General features: G+C 33.4%; 1 protein-coding gene across 1 annotated transcript; it reads right to left on the bottom strand.

Moving 5' to 3' along the window:
• Positions 1-16,640: 16,640 nt before the first annotated feature.
• Positions 16,641-17,267, bottom strand: LOC122313867. Its single transcript, XM_043129149.1, has one exon. The coding sequence runs from the start codon at positions 17,080-17,082 to the stop codon at positions 16,834-16,836; it is 249 nt and encodes an 82-aa protein (XP_042985083.1). The 5' UTR covers positions 17,083-17,267; the 3' UTR covers positions 16,641-16,833.
• Positions 17,268-17,489: the final 222 nt, after the last annotated feature.

The raw sequence follows: 17,489 nt of genomic DNA, 5'->3' as shown, positions 1-17,489 counted from the left end.
TCTAATCAGCTACACAGATGCAGATTATGCTGGCTGTAAAATAGATCGAAAAAGCACTAGTGGAGCATGTCATTTCTTAGGTCATGCATTAGTTTCCTGATTTAGTAAAAAACAAAATTCTTTTGCACTATCTACTGCTGAGGCAGAATATGTTGCTGCGGGTAGTTGTTGTGCTCAAGTTCTCTACATGAAGCAGCAACTTGAAGATTTTAAACTCATGTATAATCACATTCCAATCAAATATGATAATACAAGTGCTATAAATCTTTCAAAGAACCCAATACAATATTCTAGAACTAAGCATATTGAAATAAAGTATCATTTTCTTTGAGATCATGTGCAGAAAGGTTATATAATATTAGAGTTCACAAACACACACGATCAGTTAGCAGATATTTTCACAAAACCTTTACCAGAAGATAGATTATGTATGATCAGAAGAGAAATAGGTATGATGCATGCTATGAATATCTCTTAAAAGATAGACTAGAGTCAATAAAAATAGAGATAGATTTTTTAAATACTTTTACATAAACTTGAGATTCTTAGCCTCATGTTTGAGACGCTCATTCTCTTCATACAATATCATGTCATTCTTATCCATGGGAACCGGCAAACGGAATGAAGAATCTAATAAAGATTTCAACTGTTTATTCTTCTGCCGAATAATTCCTTCCCTTGTGTGAGACTCTTGAACAATTCGTTGAAGTACAACAATTTGTTCTTTGAGCTTTTCAACTTCGTTATTTTTGGCTTCTAGCCGCTGAGAAAAAGCAACAATAGAGGAAGAGTAGCGAGTCCCAAGACTCACCAAGTCATAAATAGCATCAGAATCTGACTTATTAGTCAGATTATTATTTTCTTGCTGCAACATGGCACCAATGGCAGCTGCAGAAAGGACAGGAAGTTGAGATGCAGAATGCCTCATGAATGGATCTAGAAAAATGTTAGAAGAATGAGCTATTGAGAAAAGAATAGAAGGCTTAAAATGAGAATGTTGAAGGAATGCAGATGAGTTATAGAGATGAGAAGAAAACTTGATGCGGATTGAATGAATTTCAGGACTGATTTTATAGAGATAGCATAAAGAACAGGACAAGCTATCATCCAAGTCAAAGAGCAATGTATTTTATTCCGATCGGTGAAAATGACATTTTTTTAGAAACTCGGAGCCTTCAATCTCGTTTGTCAACAACATTAGGCGATTTTTTCAAATTTCCAGCCGCACTTGTCGAGTCACGGACGGATGAAATTTATTTATTTATTTTTAACTATTTACAGTGTCTACTAACGCACCGTTTTCTTCAGGTTCATTTACTTGTTGCGGATCCTTTTTAATGATGCCAAAAGGGGAAGAAGTTTTAGACTAGAACATTAACATTGTTTAAATTGCTAAACTTGTTATATATGCTTGGAATTATATTTATACTTTTCCTTGGAAAACTAACGCATATTTTCAGGGGGAGCTTAAGTATTGATACAGGTTTCAAGTTCTATCAAGTATTTGTCATCATAAAAAAGGGGGAGACTATTGAACTCAAGGTTTCAAGTTTCATGTGATTATAAATCTACACATGGATTTTGATGATAACAAATGAATTCAAAGAATAAAGGAGTTTCAAGCTCAAGTTGTCCACACAATGGAGTCAAGCACATCAAAGAACCAAGCATGAGTAAGAAGGAAACAAGTTCACATTAAAATCATAGAGTAATGTTGTAAATCTCTTAAAATTTGAAATTAGGATTAATGCTCAAAATTAATATTTTATCATAAAGCATTAAAATACATTTTCCACATGTGCATGAATATTTTTGAAAATTAAATTTGAAAATTTTGAAAGATAATTGATTGTCATCTTTTACATGTGCATGCCTTGATTAAAGGGTTGAATTTTGAAAATATTAAAGATGATTGATTGTCATCTTTTACATGTGCATGCCTTGATTAAAGGGTTGAACTTTGAAAATATTAAAGATGATTGATTGTCATATTTCACATGTGCATGTTTTATTTGAATATTTTCAAAAGTGATTGATGCTTTTTTAGACTTATACAAAAGGTAGATGATTTTGTTTGAAAATTTTGAAAAGTAAAGTGTGCTCCTTTTGTCATATACAAAAAGTAAAAGATTAGATTTGAATTTTTTGAAAAGGAAAGTGTGCTATTTTTGTAATATGCAAAAAGTAAAAGATTAGGTTTGAATTTTTTTGAAAAGGAAAGTGTGCTCCTTTTGTCATATGCCAAAAGTAAAATATTAGGTTTGATTTTTTTGAAAAAGTGAATGATGTTGTCTTTGACAATTGAAAAAGAAGAACCTTTTATTTGAAATTTTTGAAAAAGTGAATGATGTTGTTTTTGACATGTGAATCTTTTTTAATTTGAATATGAAGTCTCATATGCCTATAAATAGATCATTTGAGAGCTTCACATTTACAACACCAAGGGCATACAACATTCATTCAAAACTTTTATTCTCTCTTCTCTAGCATTGAGCCTTAATCCTTGTTCATTTTGAGAGATATAGTTTGCGCTGTATTGTTCTTATTTCACTCATTGAGGAATGTTTTCTGATAACCTACCCACTATCATCTTTTGTATCAGAAAAATGGTGTGTATAACCCTTGTGCGTGTAGAAAGTATTCTACACGGGGAATAGTTGAATTACCACGTGTAAGGTGATTGCAAGTGTAGAGGGTGTTCTACACGGATCCTTTGTAGCGGTGTTGTTCAAAGGTGTAATAGGTTTCTATCTCCACCTGAAGGAGGTTGAATAGTGAATTTAGGAATCCTCAAGGGGTAACTTGAGGCGAGGACGTAGGCAGTGGGGCCGAACCTCGTTGACATACTGAGTTTGCTTCTCTCTTACCCTTACTCTTTATATTTATTTTTATTTCATATTTTATTTACATTTTATATTATATATTTGATTTATAATTGTTATTTTTTTTTAATACAACTCAATTCACCCCCCTCTTGTATTAATTATCTCAGCAATAATCTTTTGGTGCAAATTACTAAAAGAACTTCTATTTTCTGAGTTGCTTGTCTGACAGTGAGGTAGGTATTATATATTTAAGAAATACTAAACCCACCGAATGTGGGTCCTGATTCTTTTCTTTTAGTGATTAAAAGAGTATTTTTTAGTAATATTGTGAATTTTTATTATTTTTAAAAAAATATTTAAAAATATAAAATAAATAAATAAAGCACTTCTGCATGGAGACCGAGCTCGTGCTATGTAGCACTGCTTTATATATTTTGAAGGCTAGCTAGCTACTGGGAACAAAGGTTTTTTTGCTTGGGCTTCTGTTGGGAATTTTATTTTTTTTATTTTTTAAATTTCATGATTAACAAAGTATTTTTTAATGATATTATATTTTCAAAAACAATATTTAAAAGTGGTAAAAGATACATGTAAAAAAAGTAAAAAAAAAAAAATACTTAAAATGCACTAGTAAGAGCTCTTAGGGGTAGTTGTAGAGCAACCCTATTAATAAACATGGCAATGATTGATATATATTAAACATGATTATATTAAACTAAACGTTTTGATTAAACAAAATCTTTTTCAAAGTGAAACAATTATTAACATTAAAAATATCGAAAGTTCCATGGCACCAACATGTGTGCCAACCACCTTGAGATTCCCTACTTTCCTTTATTTTTTATTTTTAAATTCTTTTTGTATTTTAATTATTGATTTATGGGTATTTTGTGACATGCACGTGTGAAAAGTTCTCTAGATGGTTGTTAAAGAAAGAGTCTCTTAGCGTCATAACTTAAGATGACATACTACATCCAAAAATATTTAAAAACATTTTTTACAAGCTAGAGGGGTTGAAGGAAAGGGAACTTGAGTTAATTTTTTGAAATGCACTTAATTTTTAAAGAAAATTTTATAAATTATACTATCATTTCGCTCTTATAACGAGGTGGTATTGTTCTTCAACTTTTAATTTTTTTTGTTTTTCTAAATAACAGATGATGTCGTTGTATGTAATCTTACTATTCTTAAATGGATAATATATAAATACTTGTAGAAGGAAATAGATTTGGATTATGGAAAAGAATTGTGCCTTGAGAGTTAAGAGGGGAAGCTAATATGTGTATATGTTTGATTTTAGTAAATAAAATAATAAACAAAATTCAGTGAACTTAATGAAAAAAGAAGAAGTGCAGCATAATTAAAAAACGATAGGATGTATTTAAATAAAAGAAGGGAATATAACGACTTAATTCCAATAGTATGTATTTAATTAAAAACAAAGAGCATTGTTCATGTCATGTTCGATCATTCCTTATAACATAAATTATAGGAGTGGACTGCGTTATTTTTACTCTCCAGAGATTTTAAAATAAAAATTCAAGAGGCCATGCAGCACCCACATTCAATGAATGAGAATGATTTATAACTGATACACGTAAGTCAGCTTAGTATTTTATTTGGGAGTTATCTTATTATCAAAGTGGTGTGTCACATAACTCTACTACCAGTTTGGTCCCTTGATGTTTATAGTGTATGATGATTAAATGTTAAGTAAATCCAATTGATTGTATAAGTTAATAAATAATACTTGGTTGTACGTAGACAGTTGTATATAACATTTGTTCCATTTATAAACTCATGATGTTAACCCCATCCTGGAAGCATTTGGCCATGACAGTTTTTATTGATCAATGTTAGATTCAAGTGTCAATCAATTGTAAGTAAGGCTTGCCATGAGAGGAACAAGAAGAGGAGTTGATGGACATGGCCGGATGACACAAACTCGCAATGTCCCAAGTCATGGTTGCACATGGAGTGGTCCAACTCCTCAAGAGCAGCCTAGTAGGTGGACACCAAGTGTTGAGCAAAGCGTTGGATCAGATAACTCAACTCAGCCCCATATATGGTTTTGGGTACTGATGTTAATGAAATTAACAGTGGTACTATAGATGATGTGCCTGAGTGTAATGGTAATACAAGAGAATTTATGGGAATGGTTAAAAAAATTGGTTCTTATTCATTGCTAGAACAAACAGTTTTTGCAATAATTATGTGTACACATTGATGGTGGTTGTAGAATGTGTAATGTGTTGGGTTGTGGCAATGGTTTTGACATGTGACTTCTATAAATGGCAGGAAAACAAACAGTGCGGAGGTATCGTGGACTAACTGGATGCACTGAGTTTATGAAGCTTCATAAGCACGGCCTATTTCCATTGCAGATTAATGATGGTGAGAGGGCACCATCATGTGAGAATGCGGTGTTCTTTACAACAAGAGTAACATGGATTATCAAACATCATGCAAGCATGATTCAAAATAGTTGGGATGTTGTAGATGCACAAGAGAAAGAGGAATTAATCAATCGTGTCAGGGTATTGAGCTGGTTTCATTAACTTGTCACATTCATTTATATTTCTGTACATGTTATAAGGAAAAAATATTGATGGAAATGTAATGTTGATCAATTGGTGTGATCTTACAGGCTGACTTCATTTTAGATTGGAGCAAAAGGAATCATCGTGAGATGGTGGAGAGGAATCTCGGGAAGAAGTTCAATGACTTCCATTACCAGCTTCATAAAATATACAGGGGTTGTGACACACACCAGGAGGCATTAATGAAGTCAACCTAATTGGTGGAACCAGATGTATGGAAAAAGTTATATGAAAGATGGGGAAGTGATGAATTCAAGGTAACAAGTGACATGTAATGCTGTAATTGTGCTAAATTATATAGAATTGGATTTTAAACAAGGTAAATAGAAAGTGATATGTGCTGAATATGGAAGTAACATAGAGTTTATGTGTTATTGCAGAAAAAATCAAAGCAAAATACAGCCAATAGGAAAAAGCAACGGGTGAACCACACTGTAGGCAGGAAATCTTTTGTGAGGTTAATACAAGAGATGGTAAGATTACAGCGACTTTAATCATTAAGTGGCTAAGTCAGTGGTAGTGTGTCCTACAAAGAATTTCTGACAGACAACTTGGTTAATTTCTATAAAGAAACTCATTGGTCAAAGAAAAAAGGGACATTTGTCACTCCCATGACAGAAACTTACTATGTACGTGCTCTCTAACTTAGTGCCCTGTAGTGAGTTTGTTCCATTCAAGGAACCCCATTTAACTTTGGTTATTTCCCCTAACATTAGCTCATACAATATGTATTGATTGCATCAGAATACAATGTGTGAGAAATTAGATGAGATTCAGCCTGAGGAGTGCACAGATGAGGCTGTAAATACAATATTCAGAGATGTGCTAGGCCACAGGTCTAGTTATACAAGAAGACTTGGTGGTTCAGTTATAACTGAGACTAGACCATCAGCTATGTTGGCACAACTTGAGCACCTAGGCCAAGAAAATGAGAAGCATAAAAATGAGGCATTGATGTACAAGATAGAATTGGATGAGATGAAAAGGGATGTCAAACAATTATTGGTTTGGCAAATGTCCTATGACAAGAGGATGGATGACTCAACATCTCAAAGAGTGTCTAATAGAGACACTCAAGGAGATGTTTAGCTGGATGGGATTCTAAACTAGGAGTGATTTTGATATTTTGTTAAGTATTACTAACTTTGGTGGTAGGAACATATTTTGTTACATAGTTGTCGTGGGGGAAATGGTGCAGATTTTCTGAAGTTGGTTTTAGTTGCTAGAATGGCATCCCAGCAGAGTGATGGGCATGTAAATCATGGAATTGGGGCTGTGAAACAGTTTGTTAAAGGTTTGTCTGGCCCTTTGTAAGTGTGCTTAATTCTACCCCTTCCTACTGCTGTGTCTTGTCTGACAATGGTTAAACTTGTGGTAATATTAAATGAAGTTAACTGGATATATGAACCTGCAACTTGAGAGAATCTAGCTCACTAGGTTTCATAATAGATTTCTTATGAGGTAATGCTATAATCGATTGAGTATAGGTGATGGTTAAAATTGACTTTAACATGTAATTGGGATTTTAATCATTAATTTCCAGAAATATTTGGTGTGATCAGAAATAGTAGATTTGAAGTGCTATTCTATAAATCATGCATTTCTTAGTGTATGAGAGGATACATAATGCTTAAACAAGTTGTATGATAATTTGAAAGAAAATTATTGGTATACCAAAGAATAATTATTTCCCTTTTCTCAATCAATTAGACTAGTTATATATATACAATCTTCTCTAGCAGGCACTTACAAACAATATTAATACTATATGCAAAATATACTTTGATATATAACATTCCTCCATATTCTTTTCTAATGCTTTCCAATATTATTCTTTGGTATCAAGATACTCATGGGGTACATAGTACAAGTAGTAGTTTAATAAGAGACTTGTGATGTTGACTGGATATTAGAACCTACAACTTGACAGAATCTAGCCTAGTGGCTGAAATAAAATATTATATTGAGGTAATGCTGAAATGGATTGAGCATAGGTGATGGTTAAAGTAGCTGAGTTTAGCATGTAACTGCTTTTAAATGGTTAATTTCTGGAAATATTTGTTATCTATTATTTTTGCATCAGATTTGTAGTTTTATTCTATAAATCATGCATTTCTAACAAAATAAGATTGGTGTGAATCAATCCATAAGTTGTATGGCGATCTTTTGATAGGATTTTATTAGTAGAGAAATAATTATTTCCCTTTTCTCAATCAGATTACTTGTTATATATACAATCTTCTCTAGACCAAGGCACTTACAAAAGAGGTTAATACTAGATGCAGTTATGTAATTTCAATAATGTTGGATTCCTCCATATTCTTTTCTAATGCTGTCCAATATTATTCTCCGTTTGAAGATACTCATGTGATACCAAGTACAAGTAGTAGTTTAATAAAACACAATGATGTTAACTGGTTTTAGCACCTGGAACTTAAGAGAATCTAGCTTACTAGGCAATACAAAATTTGCTAAAATGGTAAAGACTTGTTGACTGAACTATAGGTGATGGTTTATAGCTGGACTTTAGTATGTAATTGTTTTGACTATGGTTAATTTCCCTCCATATTTGGTGTGATGATTCTGCATCAGATTTGATGATCTATTACTCTAATCATGCATTTCTTAGCGTATGAGAGGAGTCTCATTCTAAAACAAGTTGTCTGGTTTCTTGAAGGATTTTATTGGTTTAGAAATAATTATTTCCCTTTTCTCAATCAATTTATTTGTTAAAATTATACAATCTTCTCTAGTAGCCACTTACAAAAGATGCATAAATACTAGATGCAGTTATATAATTTCATAAATAACATTCCTCCATATTCCTAAAAAACCTTTCAATATTATTCTCACATTCCAAAAAACAAATCAGATGCCAAGTACAAGTAGTAAGACAAGGTTTCATGATGTTTGTGATATTTAAACATATACTTGAGAGAATATAGCTTAATAGGTAAAAATAAAATTCTATCTAGGTTGGATTGTAATGGAGTTTTGGTGAATGATTTTTGTTCAACAGTTCAGGTTGAATGGTATGGAGTAGGTTGTAAAGTGTGTTTTGATTGTAATTGTTTTCATCTTTGTAATATGCAGGTACATATGATAGGTTGATATGAGGGAAGCTTGTAATTTTTTGATGCACTAATGAACCTGCCTACAGGATGCTATATATAGACTTCACTCACAAGTTTAAATGTATAACCATGTTGAGGACTGATCCCATGAGTGGCACATGATATAATTTCTAGCACACCAGTGGTAGATAGTATTTAAGAATATAAGCTTGATTTTGCATGACATTTCCTCTTTCTATCGTGTATAATGTATAATGTTGTGAACGTAAATGAGATGTTAATTCAAGCTTGTATGAAAACTCGATGGCAATATTCTACATGAAAACAGAGTAATATATATACTTTTTTAGTTTGTTGAACATGTGAAAAAAGCTACATTAAATCTAAAACAAAAAGTCCTAGAAACAAGGATTGGCAGAGTACTATGTATTACAAGAGATTAATAGGAGTTTGCAAGTTGTTCAAAAATGCAATTCAAAGAATATGTTGGAGATTTATTTACAAGGTTGTTAAATTGACACATATTGTAAAAATGGGTTCAGGGGAAAATTTCTCAATATTATACATATCTATAGAAGTAGACTATTGTACGTATGAAATGCAAATGGGTTTATGAGCAGTTGAGATTGAGGAACAATTACCTATGGGTTGGTTTCTGAGATTCAGTTCCAGCCATAATAATATACGTAGCTGATCATGAATTCGGAAAAAAGCATAAAAAAAAAATAGACTTCTGCCCAACAAATTCATCGTGAATTCGCAAGAAATGCCTCTGTTTATTCATCGCAATTACCCATAAGCAATTGGCATTTCCTATATTTTCACCACTTCTCCTGAAATATGCGAACTCGACAAATCGAGTGCCAGATCAAATTCACCGCAATCTCATCCCCATTGTTTTATATATTTTCCTGATTTTCCAGCAAAAAGCTGAAGTAGCTTTTGCGGTGACCCAAAGAATTCGTAGTAAGCATTAAACAGCAGCGTCCCAATATTTGGCAGTAATTGCCCTTTAATCCAAGATGGGATCGAATCATTGTTGTGGGAGCAGTCGGCGGCAACATACTCGAGGAATTTCTATGTGCCCAAATTCGCCAAATCGTAACAATTGTCGTGCCAGAGAATGGCCGTAACTATCACCGAAATTGCCTTCAAAGCTGACGAATTTCCACCAAAATTGGCCTTCAAAGTCGAAGAATTTCCACTGAAATTGTCCTTCAAACCCTCGGTGTCCATCGTCTTCTGCTGCAAGAACCATCGGTGGCTTTATCTATAGCAACTGCGGCCACCTTCAAGTATTCACCGAAATTAGTCTGACCAGACTTATTATTCTCGATGTATTAGCGGTGAAATGAGCTCGCAGTAGTTCATCTGACTCTGCGATAAAACAGGGTAATTGCGGTGAGATCGCACCCCACAAAACATGGTTTTTCTTGTAGTGAATCTAGGATAAAAGCATTGGAAAGCAGCTAAGAAAGTCATGAGATACTTGAAGAAGATTGAAGGTTATATGCTCACTTTCCAGCGTTCAAATCACCTTGAGGTGATAGGCTTCCCAGATTCTGATTTTGCTAGATATCAAGATGATTTGAAATCAACCTCAGGTTATGTTTTTATGCTGGCTGGGGGTGCTATTTCTTGGAAAAGTGTTAAGCAAACTCTGGTGGGATCTTCTACTATGCAAGCTGAATTTGTGGCGTGTTATGGAGCTACTATCCAAGTTGTTTGGTTGAGGAATTTTATTTCTGAACTGAAAGTTGTGGATTCCATCTCAAGGCCAATTACTATTTATTGTGATAATAACGCAACGGTTTTATTTCCAAAGAATAATAAGAGTTTTAGTGGGTCCAAGCACATTGACATCAAGTATTTGGTGGTTAGAGACAGAATAAAGGAAGGACAACTAAAGATAGAGCATATAAATACAGAGGCGATGATTGCAGATTTTTTGACTAAGGGACTTGCTCCTAAAGTTTTTAAAACACATGTTGCAAATATGAGTATTGTGGAAACTTTTGATGTTTTTTGTTAATGGGAGTTACTTATGTAAAAATAACTACGTTTTGGCTTGATCCCTTTACGAGGTACGTAGGCAACCCATATGTTATTTGGGTACAATTTCTTTTAATAATAATATATATCTCTCATATCCATAAACTATGTTTTGAGCATGCATCTGACTTATGTCTTTTATTATGACATTTTTTTTTTTTTTAAATCTCGAGATACTATAGATAAAGACATAAGATGAGTCTCTTCTAGAGACATGTGGCTTCTTTTGAAGCATATGAAGATTGATATGAATTAGCACATCTTTTTATCACAATGGTGCTAAGTTCATACTATATACTACCACTTTGGTTGGAGGATAGGGATCCATGTCGATGGGGATATTAGCATTTGTAGCTATGGAGTGGTCTTACATCGTTTAAGTGGTGTAACGACTTCCATGTTCGATGTTGATATCCTTTTTGGACCGGATCTTGTTTTCTAAGGTGCTATCATTTGAGCTATATATTTGTGTGGCCATCTATGTAATCTTACCCGAAAGTCATTTTCAAAACAAATTTTTTTGGCAATCAATGTTTGCCCAAGTAGGAGAATGGTAGAATAATTACAAATATGGACTACATTTGATTGCATGTTTTATAAAAACGGATTAGATATATATATATATATATATATATTGCTCACAATGGTACTTTGGTTAAACCCATTAAGTTAAGTGATCATTTGGGATTTATTGTACCTTAGTAATATGGGATTATATCCTATTTAAATATGGTAACTACGTATGTAAGCCTGGAAGCTTAAGGGTTTTAATTTTAAAAATTTCTTAAACCTTTTGAGATTTGATTCTTTAATGGGAGGACTCCAAAAGGTTTCCATATAAATGGCTAAGTCCCCTCTCCTCTCCGTATGTTCTTTAGTTTGCCCCATTGAAAGCTAATATTTTGGAGGAGCAAGGAGAGGAAGATTTAGTCTTCTATTATCTCTTCAACAATGACTTTCGCAAGTACTACGTTCACATCTCCTTAACAGTTTTCATCCATTCAGACTCTTACTTCTAGCATGCTTCTTGCTTTTACAAATATGAGCTGGGATGTACAGATTAGTCAAACTTCAAAAGTGACATTGCAGCTTCGAAGTGGTTTTTATCATGATCGATATGGAGATGCAGCAAAGGTCTCTTTTTGATCTCTCTATAGACAACGATGCTCGCGCACACACACAAACGGGTACTCCACACACAAACTCACATTAGAAATTATCTTTCGTACTAAAAATTGTATGTCTAAATCTCAACAAGGATTTTTTTCCCACATAATTTTCCTTTGAGTACTAATTCTTGGCTTCTACTGTGCAAACAAGGATTTCTCTCCTCATTTGGTGGTTGTTCCAAATGCTGGCATTGTTGCTTATTCAAGTTGGTTGCCTACAATTGTATGCCTTTGATTATCTAAACATCTTCATTTTTTGTAGATGTGCATCTCTGTTAACCAAACTACCTTTAAGCCATTATCATCATCAAGATGGTAAGAACTGAATGACCTTGCAAACCTTTCTTTTTTATTTATTTATTTATTTTATTCCCAGTTCTTTTGGTTGCTTGGTGAGCATTTCACGTGCTAATAAAGGAGACAAAGGTCCCAGCAGTTTTTACCGATTATTGTGAAGAAGCTTGTCATCGTTGAGCTTATTGCATAAGCATTGTAACTAGCCATCCTTCGACATTTCTTGTGTGTTTCACTTTCTTTCTGTCCCATTTTTCCCAAGTTACCGTTTCATTCTGTTCAAAAGCATGGATTTGTCACTGCATAATTTGATTAGATTCAAAATTATTCCTGTGCCTTGTATATACAAATTGCAATTAAATCCATTCAGACAGCCAACGGTGGTTGAAAACAGTGCTTTATTTCTCCCTTGATATAGTAATTGCTTCCTCTATGGGATGTGAAATGGGCTTCTTTTGGTGGATTCATGGAGCTCTGGAATCGAACCACCATTCCATTGTGTTATTTGCAAGTATAAGACATCTTACTGATGTAGCTCTCCTAAAGTTTTCTGGTGTTAATGGAAACATTTTGTGAGACGGGTTCCTTAGTGCATGTTTGAGATTGCGGTGGAAAATATAGCTATAAGCTATAGGACTTATAGCTTATAACTTAAATAATAAGCTCTATATTTCAAAAGCTGTTAGTGTTTGATAAATATGTATCTAAAGCATTTTTAAGGTTAGTTACTTTAATTTTTTTAAAATATACAGTTATCTGCATGAGCTTTTCGATAAAAGTTTCAATTTGGTGTTTTTAAAAAAGTAGATTTTCAACTTTTTTAAGTGATTAAAGTACTTTTTATAAATTTACCAAAAATATCATTTTTTTTTCTTTAAAAGTGCTTTTAATTAAAAGAGCTTTTAAATAATTAAAAACACTTTTTAAACTTTCAAAACTTAGTGCATGTTTGGAATTGCGATAGGAAATATAACTTATAACTGTAGAACTTATAGCTTATAACTTAAGTAATAAGTTCTACTATTAAAAATTTATTTACTATTTGCAACCATATGTTTAAAGTACTTTCAAACATATTACGTTTGTTTAGAAATAAATTAAAAAAGTGTTTTCTGAGGTAGAAATGACGATTATTTGAATTTTTAAAACTTATGATCATATTCATGAAAATTTGAAAGTTATAATTATCTTAAAGTTGTATGGGTATTTTCGTCCATTGACAGTTTTTCTAAAATTTGAATTAATTTCCGTATTATCCAGAAAAGCACGTTTGAGGAAAAACATTAAAATGATGCTTCTCTTCAAACATACTTTTTAGCTTATTTGAAATTAAAAGTGTTTTAATATGTAGCACCCAAACGATATAATTTTGTCATTAAAGAACTTTTAAAACTATTTAAATACTTTTTAAAACTCCTACCGCAATCCAAACAGACCCTTACTCTGGTGATCATGATCTAGAGGCTTTATGCAACCTTAAGTATATGTGCAATAAGGATTTACAGCAAGAAAGAAATAAAAAAAAGGGAAGATCTAGAAGTTAAATCCACACTCTGACATGATGCATGACTTTGCCAAATGGTTCTTTAGCTCCTCTCAAGGCATTCGTACAGAAACCATACAAGATTGGTGGTTCAACTCGGAGTTTTTGACGGTTCAAATCTGTTCAACTTTTTCTCTGTCTCTCATCTCCTTCTGTTTTTGTTAGAATTCTTTTCATTTTTGCTACATCCCTAATCCGCACGTGACTAAAATTCTCATGGCTGTTTCAAAACTTGAAGAAGATGTAGAGGAGCCTGAAACTGTGGAACTTCTGGCAGTTTTTAGAGGCATGCAGCTGTGTGTTTCAATGGGTATCTCGGCTCTTGAGGTGGAGAGTAATTGTTTGCTTCTAGTTCAATCTTTGCAACATGAAGATATGGCGAATTCCATGCTTGGTAATTTGTTTTCAGAAGTGAAAAGGCTATGTAATTGTTTTTCAAGTGTTTCTTTTGTTCATGTGTATAGAGAGGATAATAGAGCAGCTCATCTACTTGCTAGAAATGTTTGGAGACTTGAGAATATTATTGAAATGTGGTGGGATAGTATTCCAGAGTTTCTTTCTCAAGCCTTATGGTTTGATAAATGTCTGTAATTATTTTATCTCCAATGAATATGTTTGTTCCTAAAATAAAATAAAAAAAAAAAAAAAAAAAAACTGCTGCACTGTTAAATTTAGTTCAATATAATTTAGAATGGCGATTTATCGGTTGCTTTTGCTTTATTTTGTCGACCTCGTTCATCTTTTTCCCTCCTCACCCACGAAACAGGGGGAAAAGAAAACGATACAAATGCATATATAAAACATCTAAGGAGACAGTAATTAAGCAATCTGGCTCAAACTAAATCCATATGTAACAACATTGAATTTCCTTCAAGAAACATAGAAAAAAAAAAAAAAGAATTGAAAGAATAAGACTCAACATCGTACCTATGCAAAAAAAATGGGTGGAAAAACAGAAAATATTTCATACTTGCTGCATGACTAATTGAGACAAGAAGAGCATAACTTCAGCTAGCGCTTTTGGGTGGTCTTCTGGTACTTGTCTTTGATCCAATGGAAACCCAGGGAGGCTCCTTCCTTAACCTTCTTAACACCGGTGGATGCGGCGGCTTTAGTTTTCCCGAAGCCGTCTTCAACCTTTCTAGAATACTTACCCTTTGCACCACCGCCATGGCTGCTGTTCTTGGTGTCTGGAACAGGGTCTGGGTTGCTGTAGTCCCATTGATCAGCCCACGAGGTATAAGAATTGTTGGACTCCATTACTTACATAGATTATGATCTTTTCTTGAGAAAGATAAAAAGACCGATCACCAAATTCTCTTGATTGCAGGTTCTTTTGGGGTTAGAAGATGGTTTTGGAGACGGGGGTCTATGGATATATATAGATAGATGCAGATAAATGCTGTATTTTATCGTCTGGATGGGTGGTGTTGGAAACCCAAATCAGCGCGTTTAAATTGAAGAGAAGACCAACAGAAATGTAGCAAACAAGCAGACAGAACCATCGTCCGGAATACAAACAAAAAAAGAGATTGGAAACACGCAATCCTTTACGAGAAGTTATTCGAAAAGCAGTAGCCGCTCGAAGGAAAAGGATCAGCTGCCAGCATTCGTTGATGCTCCACGGCTCCGCGTGGCCCAGCATTAATTAATTAATTAGTTACATATCGTTCGCAATACATGATGTAAGCGGCATGAAAATTATTTTAATATATATTTATTTAAATGCTAATATTGGAATTTCGATCCACATTCTCCACGTGTTTGTAATGAGGTTAATTGTATTCTATTATTCATTTTGATTAAACAATAGAGGTAAGAAAGGATATGTGAAATTACTACTTATATTAAAAGTTTAGCTCTCGATTAGTTATACAGATAAAATGATATGAGAAATCTGTAAATAGTAATAAAATAATTTGTAAATATTATTGAAATTATATGAATTAAGATGTTTTATGGAGTTTTGAAAAATGATAAAGAAATAATTGAATAAAAATATTATAACGTTAAAAATATTGTTAAAATATAATTTTTTTAATATAATTTTTGTTTTGGAATTTAAAAAAGTTGAATTATTTTTATGTTTTACTTGAAAGTTTGAAAAAGTTGTGATAATTAGATAATGATTAGATAAAAACGTTAAAAATTTGAAATTGAAAATTATTTATATTTGAATAGTATTTGAATGTTGAGATCATATGTGAAACGAAATGGGATTTTATACTGATGGGAATAGACATATTTAATTATTTATATTATATTCTTTATAAAAACATATATATCGCTTCTTATTTTGAAGTGAACGGTACTAACATTATTCTATATAAATTGGTTGATATAAATTACATAAATCTTTCCCATTAGGGATTGACTAAACGGAATTCTTTACACTCCAGATTATTTCCAATAATATCACATGAAAGTTATGATTTCAAAATCTCTGTATTTCCTTGCTTTGTATATGTGTGTAGATGCAGCTTGCATATATATACAAAAAATCTCACAGAAGTAAAGTTTACCAACTTATATAAGTTGTTTGCTGTGAGACACAGATTGCAATTTTTTATTTTATTTTGCGAGACGTGTGACATTGCCAAATGGTTATTTACAGCAAGAAAGAAATAAAAATGGGAAGATCTAGAAGTTAAATTCACACTGACATGATATGTGACATTGCCAAATGGTTATTTAGCTCCTCTCAAGGCATTCGTACAGAAACCATACAAGATTGGTGGTTCAAACCTGTTCAACCTTTTTTCTGTCTCTCCTCTCCTTTATGCTTCACCAAGAGCTTCTCCTTCTGTTTTCGTTAGAATTCTCTTCATTTTTGCTACATCCCTAATCCACACGTGATTAAAATTCAATCAAGGCAAGGTTCATTTGCGATCATGATCGTTAATTTGGTCTTTTAACTGCTGCTTTGTTAAATTTAGTTCAATATAATTTAGAATGGTGATTTATCGGGTTGCTTTTGCTTGTATTTTGTCGACCTCGTTCATCTTTTTCCCTCCTCACCCACGAAACAGGAGGGAAAAAAAAACGATACAAATGCATATATAAAACATCTAAGGAGACAATAATTAAGCAATCTGGCTCAAACTAAATCCATATGTAACAACATTGAATTCCCTTCAAGAAACATATAAAAAAAAAAAGAAAAGAATTGAAAGAATAAGACTGAACATCGTACGTATGCAAAAAAATGGGGGGAAAAACAGAAAATATTTCATCCTTGCTGCATGACAAATTGAGACAAGGAGAGCATAACTTAAGCTAGCGTTTTTGGGTGGTCTTCTGGTACTTGTCTTTGATCCAATGGAAACCCAGGGAGGCTCCTTCCTTAACCTTCTTAACACCGGTGGATGCGGCTGCTTTAGTTTTCCCGAAGCCGTCTTCAACCTTTCTAGAATACTTACCCTTTGCACCACCGCCATGGCTGCTGTTCTTGGTGTCAGGAACAGGGTCTGGGTTGCTGTTGTCCCATTGATCAGCCCACGAGGTATAAGAATTGTTGGACTCCATTACTTACAAAGCTAAGATATACAGATTATGATATTTTCTTGAGAAAGAAAACAAGACCGATCACAAAATTCTCTTGATTGCAGGTTCTTTTGGGGTTAGAAGATGGTTTTGGAGACGGGGGTCTATGCATATATATATATATAGACAGATACAGATAAATGCTGTATTTTATCGTCTGGATGGGTGGTGTTGGAAACCAAAATCAGCGCGTTTGAATTGAAGAGAAGACCAACAGGGATGTAGCAAACAAGCAGACAGAACCTTCGTCTGGAATACAAACAAAAAAAGAGATTGGAAACACGCAATCCTTTCCGAGAAAGTTATTCGAAAAGCAGCAGCCACTCCGCTCGAAGGAAAGGATCAGTGGCCAGCATTCGTTGAATGTTCCACAGCTCCGCGGGGCCCAG

Source organism: Carya illinoinensis, chromosome 6 (assembly GCF_018687715.1).
Source record: "Carya illinoinensis cultivar Pawnee chromosome 6, C.illinoinensisPawnee_v1, whole genome shotgun sequence".
In the NCBI taxonomy this organism is placed as follows: Eukaryota; Viridiplantae; Streptophyta; class Magnoliopsida; order Fagales; family Juglandaceae; genus Carya; species Carya illinoinensis.
This window is presented reverse-complemented; position numbering and strand designations above follow the sequence as displayed.